At 46.9% G+C, this 13,849-nt stretch overlaps 2 protein-coding genes across 2 annotated transcripts in view; one reads left to right on the plus strand and one right to left on the minus strand.

The window, feature by feature from the left end:
- Positions 1 to 5,346, plus strand: part of SCUBE3 (signal peptide, CUB domain and EGF like domain containing 3) — a 90,494-nt gene extending 85,148 nt beyond the window's left edge. Inside the window, exons 22-23 of the mRNA XM_024200229.3 lie at positions 958 to 1,037; positions 2,025 to 5,346. Coding sequence (XP_024055997.1) covers positions 958 to 1,037; positions 2,025 to 2,174 — 230 coding nt within the window. The 3' untranslated portion in view covers positions 2,175 to 5,346. The remainder of the gene's footprint in view (positions 1 to 957; positions 1,038 to 2,024) is intronic.
- A 2,954-nt stretch (positions 5,347 to 8,300) lies between these two features.
- Positions 8,301 to 13,643, minus strand: RPL10A (ribosomal protein L10a). The gene is made up of 6 exons (XM_026659184.2): positions 13,576 to 13,643; positions 12,285 to 12,359; positions 11,987 to 12,067; positions 11,440 to 11,588; positions 10,441 to 10,613; positions 8,301 to 8,501 (listed from the first exon to the last, which is right to left on the minus strand). The coding sequence occupies exons 1-6, from the start codon at positions 13,578 to 13,580 to the stop codon at positions 8,331 to 8,333; spliced, it is 654 nt and encodes a 217-aa protein (XP_026514969.1). The 5' UTR covers positions 13,581 to 13,643; the 3' UTR covers positions 8,301 to 8,330.
- Between the last annotated feature and the right edge of the window lie 206 nt (positions 13,644 to 13,849).

Raw genomic sequence — 13,849 nt, forward strand, 5'->3', positions numbered from 1 at the left:
AGAAAAGGTTGCCAGATTTTTTTTAAATGGGCAAAACAATATATTTTCCCTAATTTTGTTCTTACACGCGGTGGCTGAACTCTTTGGGCTAAAAATTTTTCCAAAACAGTTCAGCCTGAGACAGACACCTGGCATGGGAAATTTCAGTCCAGACGCTTAGCATGGCAAAGTTATCAGCAATTGAAAACAGGGTCTTACAATGGGAAGTCTCAGGCAATCTTAATAGGCAGGGCTATCAACCCAGCTTAGAAGGGAATACGGTACACACGTCAGGAAGTTTGCTGCCAGTGTACAGTACTTGTCTAGACACAGTGAAAGGAACTAAGGGGTTAGAAATGAGACTTAAGAAGTGACCAGTGAGTAGATGATCATTAATACCATAAATATTTGTAAAGTGCCAAGTAAATCTGCCCCTTCTCTCCCAATCCGGGTGGGCTTTCCCTCTTCTCTCCCAGATGGTTTTGTACCTTTCTGGATGATTAACTGCCTCACCCTGGCCCCACCTGCACTCCACCCTCCTGCATCTGCCCTGTGCTCAGTTCTGCAGCTAGTCCCTGGGCCTCAGGCTGAACTCATAACCTAATGTCCTGCCTCGTAAGGCTTTCCTGGCCTCAGAGTTTCCTCAACACTGCTATACACCTGTCTGGGGCATTCTAAACTAACCCAAGTGTAAAGTGTCTTGCCTGATCTATTAGTTTCTTGAAACACCTGAGTACAGTGATTGGCAACATCTGCCTTCTGCATGGGTGGGGGGGGGACCACCCCAGCTTTTGGGGCTCCAGGTATGTGGGAGACAATAAGTTGTGGAGTGAAGCTTTTCAGCTCATGGCGGAGTACAATTTAGCTACTTTCTGGAGCCCAGAATTCCACCCTTACAATAGCATCCTGTCGCTGAATTAGCTGAGCGCTCGTGCCACCTGCTTTCCCCCTGACTGCCTTTCTCGCTTGGCATTGCAGAGGATTATGAACAGCTAGTGGAGGATATTGTCCGGGATGGCAGGCTGTACGCCTCTGAAAACCATCAGGAAATATTAAAGGTGAGACCATCTGTGAGCGGGACTGGGAATCGGGACTCCTGGGTTCTGTTCCCAGCTCTACCACTAACTTTCCAGGCGAGTCACTTCCCCTTTGTGTTACCTGTCTGTACAATGGGTACTCCTCCTAGTGCTGCCCCGTCCTGACGTCCTTAACGCACTCCCAGTATTCACAGGTGTGTCCTGGAGCCACAATATGGAGCCCAGGATTAGAATTCACCTACTGAAATACAATGGCTTAACCTCGTGGTCCTGTAGCTCATCGCGTGCCCATCACTCTGTCTAGTTCTCCCACATACACTCTTTGGAGTCTCTCTGTTGCTTGTTTTACTGTGGAGCTGCTTGCTTGCATTCTTCGAGTCTAGTTAAAATTGACTGAGGCAGCCTTGTCTAGTAGCTACCGCAGGGGTCGGCAACCTTTCAGAAGTGGTGTGCCGAGTCTTCATTTATTCACTCTAATTTAAGGTTTCGCGTGCCAGTAATACATTTTAACGTTTTTAGACGAACTCTTTCTATAAGTCTATAATATATAACTAAACTATTGTTGTATGTAAAGTAAATAAGGTTTTTAAAATGTTTCAGAAGCTTCATTTAAAATTAAATTAAAATGCAGAGCCCCCCAGACCGGTGGCCAGGACCCGGGCAGTGTGAGTGCCACTGAAAATCAGCTCGTGTGCCGCCTTCGGCACGCATACCATAGGTTGCCTACCCCTGAGCTAGAGCAAGGGACTCTGAGTCAGGAGATCTGGGTTCCATTCTCAACCCTGCCACTGATCCCCTCTGTGCCCTTGTGGCAAGGCGTTTAGATGCTTTGTTCCTCAGTTTCCCCATCTGTAAATTAAAGCATTTGAGCTCGTTGGATCCATGCAATAAGAACACAAAGTATGATCTTTTAGACCAACCATCAGTCAGACCACATCCATTGTGCTTTAATTGTGAGAACTAGCTTTTACCTGGAGGTGATGTGACTTTGCTTTGTTTCCCCTGAAGGACAAGAAGCTGATGAAGGCTTTCTTCGACGTGCTGGCTCATCCACAGAACTACTTCAAGTACACAGAGAAACACAAGGAGATGTTACCGCGCTCTTTCATCAAACTCCTCCGCTCCAAAGTCTCCAGCTTCCTCAGGCCTTACAAATAGCCCCCAGGCATTTCCACCCGCCCCATGGGCTGCCCTCCGGCCAAGGAAACTTTCTTTTGCTCTTATTTGATGGTTTTTGGGTTTTTTTCCTAAACAGCTTTTTAAACAAACAGAATCCCCAACTCTCACTATGCAGACGACTCTAAACAATTTCTCCTTGGCTTTCTTCAAACTCATCTCAGCGCTGACTTTGTCTCCAGCAGGGGCGGTCTGTAATCTCAAGGCATCCCATGCTCTGTTTTACTACGGAGGTGCAGCCCATAACGATTACCAGTCCCAGATGGGGATGCTCCTTCTCAGCCCAAGTGGCCTCTACATGCCAAGGCAGCTGCGACCTGTTCTGTTTTATGCAACTTAAGTGTAGCCACTCTGGTTGCCTTTTTGGCCCTTTGGATAGCCCTTGATTACTACACATCTGCGTACAAATCTGTCTCTGTTCCTAGGCGCCATAAACACACCTACAGAGCCTGCACTCCTGGGATATAGTTTGGTATTTTTGTTCCTGCTGTGGGGCTTTCTCCAGCTGCCAAAGCAAAGGAAAGTTGCTGCAGCCAGAAGGGGCTGTTTCTCAAAGAACTGAGCGCAAAGGAAGCCCTGAATGTGGAAGGTAATGCCTTATTTATCGCAGTGTTGTGGTTTAAAAATATATATATATCAACACAGCTTTGCAGGGGGGATCGGGAAAAAAATATACTTTTTTGTTAAAAAAGAATACTTAAAAAAAAAAAAAAAAAAAGACAACGCTGAAAAGCATCACAGCAAATGGCAGTTCCAGTGGGCGGAAGGGAGATCTGCATCTCTCCAGGGAGCTGGGTTGGTCTCTCTGCACTTGAAGAAAGCATGGCCAAGCCGCGTTCTTGTAGAACAATGGATGAATGGGAGAAAAAAGGTAATGAACGAGAAGCCTTTCAGTTGGATTCATTTTTTTCCCCCATGGACACTTGTGCCAAGAGACCAGACTCTCTTACCAGCTCTGCCAAAGAGTAACTCGTCGACAGAAAAGCAAGCGATGTGAAGAGCAGGAGTAAATGTTTGTGCACTAGGATATCGTCCTTTCTACCTTTTTCATATGTATTAAGTGCAATCATTTGAGTCTTCTTTATATTATTTAGAGGGAAGTTTTTTCTACTAGAAACTACAATATTTATACCTGCCTAAGAAATGAGAATGTGTGTTTGTAACAAACAAAAACAAACCAAGGCTTCAATTAACAGTGACCCAAACGTGATGACGTTTTCAGACTTTGGAATCTTTTCTTCTGATATTGGTCCCTAATAAGGCAAATCCACTTGATGTTCCTTTTATCATTGACGCTTTTATTCCGTCCTCCCCCTTAAATCAGTTGAATCTTTCCCTGATGACTGGAAAGCACAAGATCTTTTCTCATCCACAAGTGTCTCCAGTGTGGTCAGTTTGTGCTAGGTCTCTGCTATTGGATGCAGAGTTACCAGTTTACACTCAGTTGCCGGTTACACTCCTTTGCTCTGCAGCATGAATTCTAGAACCCGGAATGCTAAAGACTCTCAAACTTCTGTCATTCGGGCTAACAAATCCTCTCCGTTAGCTGCAGTAATATGGAGGCTTATCTTGTCGTCAGTAGGTCTCCAGGCATGAACAGCCTGATTCTCCTCTCGTTCACCGCAGTGTAAATCAGGAGTAACTCCACTGAAGTTAATGGAGTTACATCATCATAAAAACAGCATGAGGGGAAGAATGAGGCTCCAGACAGGCTTCCCTTCACACTCATCTCCTGTGTCTCAGTGAACTTCAGTTTGGTTTGTAAGCAGCCCCTGGGGCTGATCTCACCAGCTTTAGCTATTGCCTGCTTTATACAAGTGCTTGTTTATATTTTCATGAAGAAACCAGCTAATCTGTTTCCATTTCCCAAAGAGTTGGAAGAAGCAGGGCAGGATATTGAGCCTGATCCTGGAGGCAAAATTCCCATTGACTTTTGTGGGAGTTCTGTATGAATTAGGAATCGACGAATGAGGTGCAGAGAAACTCAGTGCATGTTCCCATGACTGCCCATTTTGCTGGGACATTGTTGTATTAAACCGCTTGGGGAACCTAATGGCCAAAGCTCCATCAGACCCTTAGTTAATTCAACCTTGAAAAGTCACCATGTCTTTGGGGGAGATGCACAAGTGCTATTGGCGTCCAATGAAATGTGCTTCTAAATCCCTTAGGTGCTTTTGAAAATCTGCTGCCTCCTGCAGGGGTTCTCAAACTTAGTCACAGTGCAGGCCACATCTCACTAGGGAGGTTGTCTTGTGGCCAGCTCCCCTTCCATATACAATCACAGAGCTTCCAGGGGCCAACTCCAGCAGTTGCCTCCATGAAAAATACTAATATTTAAGCCAGCGTTTTCAAAAGTGGCCACTGACCTTGGGAGCGTCCATTTGGGAACCCAACGTGAGACACCTTAGGCCAGCTGAGCTCCTGCTGCTCCCTTTGATCTCGATTGGGCTTTAATGGCTGCAAGTATCACCTGTCTATTGATGTCTTGCCAATCTCCATCTCTGCCATAGCCCCACATCTCATCTGATGTCTCATCAGCTAAAACTGAATGTAGCCAAAACTTCTCTCCCATTAGCACTTCTCCTTCTTTCAACCTTGAGATGCTGTCTGGCTCCTCACTCTCCCTTGCCCCAGGCACCCAGGCCATTTCCAAATCCTGCCACTCCTTCCTTGTGAACCTAAGAGCTGTTCTTTACCGGCCATCTCCGCAGCCAGATCTCTGTCAGGCCCTTATTAGACTCTTCCTCTGGTCTCCCGTGTCCATGCGCACCACCGTGCAACATGCAGATTGCACCACTTTGCTGGATCTCCATCCGCAATCACGTCACCTTTGTCCGCGGTGGTACCTAACTCTGCCTCTTCCTTCTTATCCTCCCTTGTCTGGCTTCATGTTGCCCCCCAACCTCCACTCCACCACTATTCCCGCCCGGTTGTCAGCCTCTAGCACAGTCACCTTTGTGCCTTCTTCCGGGCAGCCCCCTATGCCCGGTGCAATCTCAGTGACCACATCCTGTCCACATTTAAGTCTATCTTTAAAGACCCACTTCTGCCATGTGGTGAATCCAGTTGACTTGTATACAGGTTTCCTATTTGTTGTTCTCCACTTCCAGCAGTCTCTGTCTCCTTTGACTGTGAGCAACTCGGGGCAGGAACAGTTCCTTCTTGAACACCCAACACATAGCCCTTTGGAGGCACCACCACCAGCTGATTATTTATTACCCAACACACTCTCATGGCTGTTAGCAGATAGAAGGGACAGGGAGCTGGGTTCTCTCTTGAGCAGATGATAGCTGATATCCCATATTTTCTTTCCCCCCCCTCCCCCCAATGTCTGGCTATACAGCTTTGTTCTGCTGCTGCCCCCAGGAATTCATTCGCTGTATTGTATCATCCCACCACTCGGCTGAGCGATGCTCAATTCTGTCCCCTTCATCCTGACTGCATCTCTCATGAGGGGTTGTGCTTTTTCATGCCATCTGTGTATTTGCCCCGAGTCCTCTTATAAGTTGGACACCTGTGGACTGAGATGCCTGCCACATCACTGGTATCTGCAGCAGACTCCCCAATGGAAAAGGCACAAGATCTATTTTGGGGGTTCAGAATGCATGCAGCAGTGCCTAGAGTATGTAGGTGTTTAAAGGGACATGATCAAGTCTAAAGGCCAAATTTCAGGTATGGTTTAAAAAAATAAATCCCCAAACCTGATGTATATAGAAGTGTTTCTAGGGCTATTTAAAACCATGGAGCCTCTTACATTTCAAAATGAGACTGCAGCAGTCTGACCCCAAACACAGCAACACGTAACCATGTGAAACCAATTGCTCTGGCTTCACTGGCCCTACGAAGGGAAACATGGAAACAGCATCTGGGGACATGTTATTTAGGCTCCTTTTGGACAAGATTTTCAAAAGTGACGTGTGATCTTGGGTGATTCCTGGGATGCCTTAAAAGTGCCCTGATTTTCACACAGGGCTGTGCACCCTCCCTCTGAAAATCAGGCCTCGAGGTGATAGAAGTTGAGTCCTCATTGGAAATTCTTGGCCTTTTAATAAATTTGTGTTTGCATAATCTGAGGGCCTGATTTTGCAGCCTTAGTGCCACAAACAGTCCTTTGACAGCAGTCCTGTTGAAGCCTACAGCCCTCATCCTGTAAAAATCGTAATATGTTCTTTGGTTACCAGCCCTTAATGGCTTCATTTAGTCTGTTCACTAATAAGCTATACACTAGTAAGCATTTTGTAGGCATGGCACTACTCCCTTGAAGCGATTGCAGGTTCAGACTATCTAGGTGTGACTTACTACCACAGGTAAATAATTATTTCCTCCATAATCTACAGCCTGCTATGTTAACTAGTCACTTAAATACATTTACTGCAATGGGAAATCTTGACTGTATTATGCAGCCAGCTGTTAGGATGGACAGAAACATAGTTTTGGAGGCCTGATTCATAGAACATGCCACTGACTGGTGTTTCCTTCAGACAATCCTTGGGGGGGACTATGAGGAAGATCTTACCAGATGTTATGTACACCATCAAACCCTGCTTCAGTTCCTTGTGCTACATCTGGCCCTGCCCCAAGGCAAGAAAATGTTTGAAAGGCTGAAAACTCCATCACCCACTTTCTGATGTACTGAATGTTTCAACATAGTAAACAAAGGGTTGGTTTAAAAAAAAGGCAAAAAAAATTGGAATATTTATATATCTTTTGCAGTGGGCCACAATTTAGCATCTCCCACAAAATGATGATTGAGTGATTAAAAAAAGATGTAGTTCATAAAGTTATTTGCACTTGATTAAAAAAATTGTATCTGAACTTTGTAAAAAGAAATGTTTGCATTTTGTATTGTCTTTTTAATTATTAAATTGAATTTCTTGGTGTTGTGTTGATCTTTTAGAAATTGGTTCTGCTACTTATTTTGAAGATTTCTAACAGTGGGACCTGAGATTGTTTTCTTTCAGAGATTGGAGAAGTTTCAAAAGCACCTAAATCCCATTGACTTTCAGTCAGACTAAAGCGCCAATACTGCAAACACACCTAAAGTACCTTTACCCCCATGAGGAGCCCCATTGAAATCTAGTCCCATCCCCACTGCTAGCACAGGATTCTTCTTCAAGGCTTAGTTTTTGTCCATCTCTGCTTCCATAGCAGCTGGGAGTTCTCTGCTGTCCATGAGATGTTGGTGACTGGTATGTGCATGGGGCAGCTCAGGTTGGTGCTCCAACCTCCTGCACTCCAATTCTTAATCCCTTCCAATACCCAAACCTTGTTTCCATTCTTAATCCTCTCTAACACTGCTGCTTAATGTGCCTAGCTCCCCTCACCCTCTTCTCATCCTACATTTCCTATCACTCATTCCTCAGCCCCCTCTCTCATTTCCCATTGCTGATCTGCCCCTCACTATCCTCAAAGCCCTAGCATTAGCCATGACCCGATGTGACAGTATAAACCATCACAAAGTAGAAAAAAAGGCAGTCCTCCAAGCAGCAGCTGTAAATAGTGGCCACGCCCAGGATGTTAGAACAAGAGAGTGGTCCAGCTGACTCTAATTAAACATTAATACTTGCAGAGGCTGCTGGAAGGAATCTGGGGCTAAATAAATCAGGCCCAGCTCAGTTCTGGGGTTAGAGTTCATTTCAGGAAGGGGAGGCTGTTGCTGAAGGAGAGCTGGGTGAAAAAGCTGGAACTACCGAGCCCAGCAGCAGGGCAGAACCGACTACTGAAAAAACAGGCCAGACCCTCAGAAAGGAAGGTACTGATTAGGGAGTCTGGGTACAGGCAGAGCCTGCTTCCTCTTCATTGGAATTTTTTTCCCCAAAAGGGGAGGGTTTTAATTGCACTTGTGCACTGAATATGCTTAGATTTAAAAGCTTCCCCCACCATGCACCACATGTAGCTATTCTGTGGATAGACCTAGATATCCATTAAAGGGCTGTTTGAAATCTAGTGACCATTTAAAAAATGGTTTAAATAGTTTGTTACCTGTACACCCCCCCTCATCAGTTTTAGAGAAAATAAGCTAATTCTCCCTTGTTTGTGGGTCTCTCAGTAAAAGACAGACACTAATCCAATTTCCCATCCAACTCAGCAGATAAGACAGACAGCAACTGGGTACTCAAATCATTTATTACTGCCAGTTTAGTAGAGGCGCTGTGGCTTGCCCATGGTGCTTTTGATGTACAATGCACGCACGTTCTGCCAGTTCTTCTTCAGCAAGGACACCAGGAAATTGATGGCCAGGTGAATGTTGTAGACTAGCTCATCCTCCGTCATTTTCACATGGCCAACAGCCACAGCCAGACAGAGCACCTGGGGACATAGAAAGCAATGTCACTAGACTCTAATGGTGTAGACTTTGCAGGGAACTGCCTTGACTGGAAAGGAACGTGTATTAAACAAGGACAGCAGGACCAAAAACTTAGCCAGCAGGGTTAAAGTCTAACTATCGTCACGTTACAGACCACCCTGCACTAGCTGAAACCTACAGCCACCACAGACTTTTTGCAGGCAATTAACATTAAGGGCCTGATTTCTCTTTGGAATTTCTCTCTTGGGCTGGGTTTAAGTCACAACATAAAAAAAAGTTAAGGGATAAATGTGGTTTAAAATTCCCCTGTTTTTCTGTGGCCTGTAAATGCTGCTGTATACATTCCAAGCAGGGCTTTGGAGCTGTGCTCTGGCTCTGCTCCAGCTCCAGGCAAAATTCTGCAGCTCCACTGCTCCAGAGCTGCTCCGCATTCCAGCTCCAGAGCCCTGATTTCCAAGCATTTTAAAAAGTGACAGACCCAGTAAATACAAGATCTGTAAATTCAGACATTCTAGAGCTGAATAATGATGTTTCACAGCTCAAAACCTACTCTTCCAGTTTGCATATCAGTAGCTAGAAGGCTTAAGAGCGCATGTTAAGTTTGACAACTGGCTTCCACGCACATTAACATGCATGCTTAATGTCTCACTGCAAACTTTGTTGAAAATCTGACAACGTACATAGGTGTGTTTCATCTTCTGCTCAAAGTGCTCTACAAAGACAGTAAATATCATTCCCTATCTATAAAATGAGGCTAATCTAAGGCATTCAGAACCAATGGCACACCAAGGAACAGAACCCAAGTCTAACGCCTAATCACAAGCCTGATTTATTACTATATTGTCTCATACACCCTTGCCTCCACAAATACTGCCCAGCATTAACCCATGCTGCACAGATTAGCTCAACCACCTATACCAACTGCTTAATTTTTTCATATTGTAAAATACAGAGCTGACTTGCTTTTTGCCCAACCACCAAGTCTTTCTAGTGACCAAATGAAGAACATGCACCCAGACCAAGTCCTTGATGCCAAATTTGCTGAGCTGAAGCGTACAGCCAAACTACAGACTGAAGAAAAAAAGGGCTTATAAAAAAACATGACTTAGTTTCCTTTCAAACTGTTTTAAAGCAGGTGCCCTGTTAAGGTCGATCAAGAACAGTTCTCTTCAGATGGGCTGGAGCTGATTTAGCAGAGTACTTAAATGTGTACTTAAGCCTTAGAAACAGACTTGTTAACTGAACTAATGAGTCAGGTTTACACCACCATAGTGCCCAACAGATGAATATGCATTTGAATTAGGGCTGCTGTGATTTAGAATATGATTCTGCTCCCTATAGTGACCTTTCTTCAAAATCAAGACAGGACAAGAGTCTAGAAAGTCAAAATTCTGCACTGTAGCTGCTGTGAAATCCCTTACACGGCTTCATGCCCGAAGCGTACACTACTACCAAGCACGGACCTATACGGTACAAGCCTGTTCTAATTCCTGGCTAACTGAAACCGAACCACATGCCTGCAGCGTCAGGAGCTTATCACACAGGGTGCGCATCTCTTCCTGCAAGACGCCAAACGCCCTCAACTCCCACCCACTTCAGTGAGCATTTAGGGTCCCCAGCATTCTGCAATATCAGGCTCTCCTCCAGTTTCTCTTAAAAAAAAAGTCAACTACTGACAAGTTACATTCTCCCCTCAGGTCAGCAGCTGAATGCTCTAGTTGTGTTCCCTAAATGCACAGAAGGGGACTGACCAGATATTGATCACTGGCTTTGTCTTTATCTTAAGAAAGAAGCTGAAGGATACCTACAGTTCAGCCCTGAGAGTAGAAATCCACATGCCATGGCAGGCAGCTAGTTGCTTCATTAAATCCCACCCCCCACAGGCCACGTAACTGACTTCTGAGGTTGGAGTTTACTTTTTTTTTTTTTTTTTTTTTTTACCTTCTTCATTTGAAATTTGATAGTAGACTTGACCTCGTCCATCTTGGCCACCATGTTCTCATTGTGGGTGAGGAGGGAGGGGAACTTGCCAGCTTTGTTCAGACCTGGACCCAGGATACGAGGAATCTGTTTGATCAGAGACTCTGAAGCCAGGAAGGCATCATACTTCTTAGCTATGGGGAAAAAATGTAATGCATGTGATTGCCTTTTTTCCTCATTTTAATTCTGGGCTTGATTTCCTCCTCAACTAGAAGCAGTTTGCAAGTTTCTCCAAGAGCAACTAATTAAAGCAGGGGTAGGCAACCTATGGTATGCGTGCCGAAGGCGGCACACGAGCTGATTTTCAGTGGCACTCACACTGCCCGGGTCCTGGCCACCCGTCCGGGGGCCTCTGTATTTTAATTTAATTTTAAATGAAGCTTCTTAAATAAGGTTTTTAAAATGTTTACTTTACATACAACAATAGTTTAGTTATATATTATAGACTTATAGAAAGAGACCTTCTAAAAACGTTAAAATTTATTACTGGCACGCGAAACCTTAAATTAGAGTGAATAAATGAAGACTTGGCAGACCACTTCTGAAAGGTTGCTGACCCCTGAATTAAAGCGTTCACACCAAAGACTCGTGTATTTACAGACTCTTCAGAGACTCTAGAACTAAGTCACAAGGTAGGCCAAGCCTACACTAGGGCTTTTGCCAGTATATCTGTTAGGAATGTGATTTTATGATTTGATAGAAAATGACCTAGTGTAGATGCAGTTATACCAGAAAAGATAAGACCAGACAGTATGAGTAGATGCTCAAGCCAACAACCACACTTCAGATCTAGTAGCCAACTTCCTCCTAACAAGGCAGTGAGCAGGAGTCTGGCTGCTGGGGGAACTCCACACTGGTCACATTTGGCACTGCAGGAGTGTTAACTATCTGTGACACCCTTCCCCCCAGAGATGTGTTACAGGTATACTGGCAGCTCTAGCCCTTCAGAATTCTACTCACCCAGCTTTTTCACTAGCTTCTTGTTCTTGTTGAGTTTCTTCAGAGCCTCGATGTCCATGTGAGGGATATCAACTGCTTTGGCCTCATCACAGTGTTGCTGGTCCCCCAGCACGCAGACTGAGAATTTAGGGCGTGGGGTGGACTTGAGCCTGTCAGGAAGGGAAGATGACACCACATACTGTCACTATGCACTGCCAGCACCACACACCTTAAGGGGAGCACACAGAGCCACAGCAGAGAAACCTTACCACAGTCACCTGCGATTCTTCATTCACCAGCCTCTAATCTAGCTTCTCCAATTGGTCGGTGGGATCAGCACAGAAGCCTCACCACACCTCCCCTCATGTTTTAAGACCCAGGGTAGGGGTCCGTCCAGCCACACCCATGTAGAGATCTGGGGGGGTCTGAACTACCCGGGCAATTCAGCACTGCACCCTCCTGCCACTGTATCAAGCAGTCAATGTGCTGCTCACCACATGTACATTCAAAGTGCCTGGAGGGAGTGGGGTGCAGGCTGAAGGCTGGGTGGGATCAGAAAATGCCGAACCTGACTGTGCCAGAGAAACGCTTGTCCTTCTGTGGATCATAGTTTTTCAGACTGATCTGCAACTCCACAGTTTCCGTAAACCTGATAAACAGAAAAAGAAACAGGCCAGGTCAGAATTTAAGAACCCAGTAAAACAAGATGAATAGCAACAAACATGGGAAAAGCTGTAGTAACATCTAGAAGAGCATAGAGACGCTGCCACAAACCCTTCCCCCCCCCACCCCCTTCACCAGAGATTTCCAGTTATGGAGTTGGCATTTGGGGAAGGGCGCTTCCCACAGCAGAGCAGAGTTCTTACTTGCGTGGTTTCACCTGAGTCCCTTGCAGGACCTCCTTCACTGCTTCGTACAAAGTGTCGCGGGAAACTTTGCTGCTGTAGATGTGAAAGGCACAAAGAGCAGGTCAGGCACTTGAAAGGATCAACTGAATGAATCACTCTGGACAGGTTGCAACTGCAGGTACATCAGCATCTAAAACCACCTTTAATCCCACCAACCAGGGGAGCTGTTGAGCCCACAGCATTCTGGGGGAATGAAACGAACCATTCCCCTGTAATGATGTGAACTCAAATACAACAGTCTGGGGCCAGTGCAGCACTGATAAAAATGAAACTGACATGCCCAGGTTCACTGTGCAGGCCCAGAAAAGTGCAAAAATAACTGAACAGCAACAATGGTGAATTGTAAGTTAGATCCATTGTTCTTTCAGCTTCACTCTCAGGCACTCGCAGCAGGGTGACTCCATTTTTAAATACAGTAACAATTTCTGTTTTCAGCCCATTTCATTCCACAGCCCCAGAGGCGCTGAAGCCAGAAAAGCAGCCACAGTGAAGGTTTCTTCCTTAGTGAGCCTTAACCCCACCATGGAGGGGCCCATTCTAGGAGCAAGAGTATAAAGAGTTTATAAAATATAGCTGGGTTCACCAAAGAATTAGCTCAGTTCATGGACAGCAAGTCCATCAACAGCTATTAGCCAAGATGGTCAGGGACTCAAGCCCATGCTCCACGTGTCCCTAAACCTCAGACTGCCAGGAGCTGGGACTGGACAACGGGACACCCCTCTGTGTTCTCTCCCTCTGCAGCAGCCGGCCCCGCTTGATCCGACCAGCCCAGCCCCGCTCATGGCCGGCTGGCTCAGCGCAGGGACACGGCGGCTCTCTGCCCCGGGGGACCTACCCGGGATCCACCTGCAGAGAGGCCCCCAAGCCGCCCCAAGCCTGGCGGGACCAGCTGAGCACGGGCCAGGCCGGTGCAGACGGTACCCAGTGGCGCTACCCACCCCCCGTGTCTCGGCCCAGCCCGCCTGGCCAAGGGGCCCCACAGGGAGGGGCCCAGGCATGTTCCCGCCCCCCACATCGCCTCCCTGACCCCCCGCCACCCGCAGCGCGGAGGGGCCCTGCCGCCGGCCGAGGAGGGAGCAGAGACCCTCCGGGCCCACCCGCCCCTCGCACCCCGGCTCAGCCCCCGAGCGGAACCAATTCCCCCGGGAGGGCCGCGCCGGGCCCCCCCTCTGCCTAATGCGGGAGCCGGGCCCGCCGCCGGGGTCAGCTGGGGGCGGATGGCACCGGATTGAGCCCCCCAGACACGCACCTCATCTTGAGACCGGCCCTCGCCGACTCCGGGTACCGCGGGTGCCGCCGGGCGGAAAGGGGCGGGGGTGCTCAGATCGCGGTATAAATAGCGCATGGTCTCGCGAGACGTGGGAGCGGTCTGGGCGCCATCTTGAGAGAGGCAGGCTGTAGTGGTGGGGACAGCCCAGCCTCAGGACGGAGCTAGGTGTTGTGGTAGCAGGATACACTTGTGAGCAGAGAGGGCTGTGCATCTCCAGAGCGCCCTTTATTTCCTTTAAGTGCAAACCATAGCT

The sequence above is a fragment of the Terrapene carolina genome, unplaced genomic scaffold, assembly GCF_002925995.2.
Source record: "Terrapene carolina triunguis isolate 2854851 unplaced genomic scaffold, T_m_triunguis-2.0 Scaffold604, whole genome shotgun sequence".
NCBI lineage: Eukaryota > Metazoa > Chordata > Testudines > Emydidae > Terrapene > Terrapene triunguis.

Bases quoted from the DNA above. Each gene is read 5' to 3' on its own strand.
- RPL10A (XM_026659184.2), bottom strand. The intron at 10,614-11,439 runs GTGAGTAGAATT...TTTTCCCCATAG, and splicing joins GAAGCTAGTGAAAAAGCTGG to CTAAGAAGTATGATGCCTTC. The intron at 8,502-10,440 runs GTAAAAAAAAAA...CTATGTCCCCAG, and splicing joins TCAAATTTCAAATGAAGAAG to GTGCTCTGTCTGGCTGTGGC.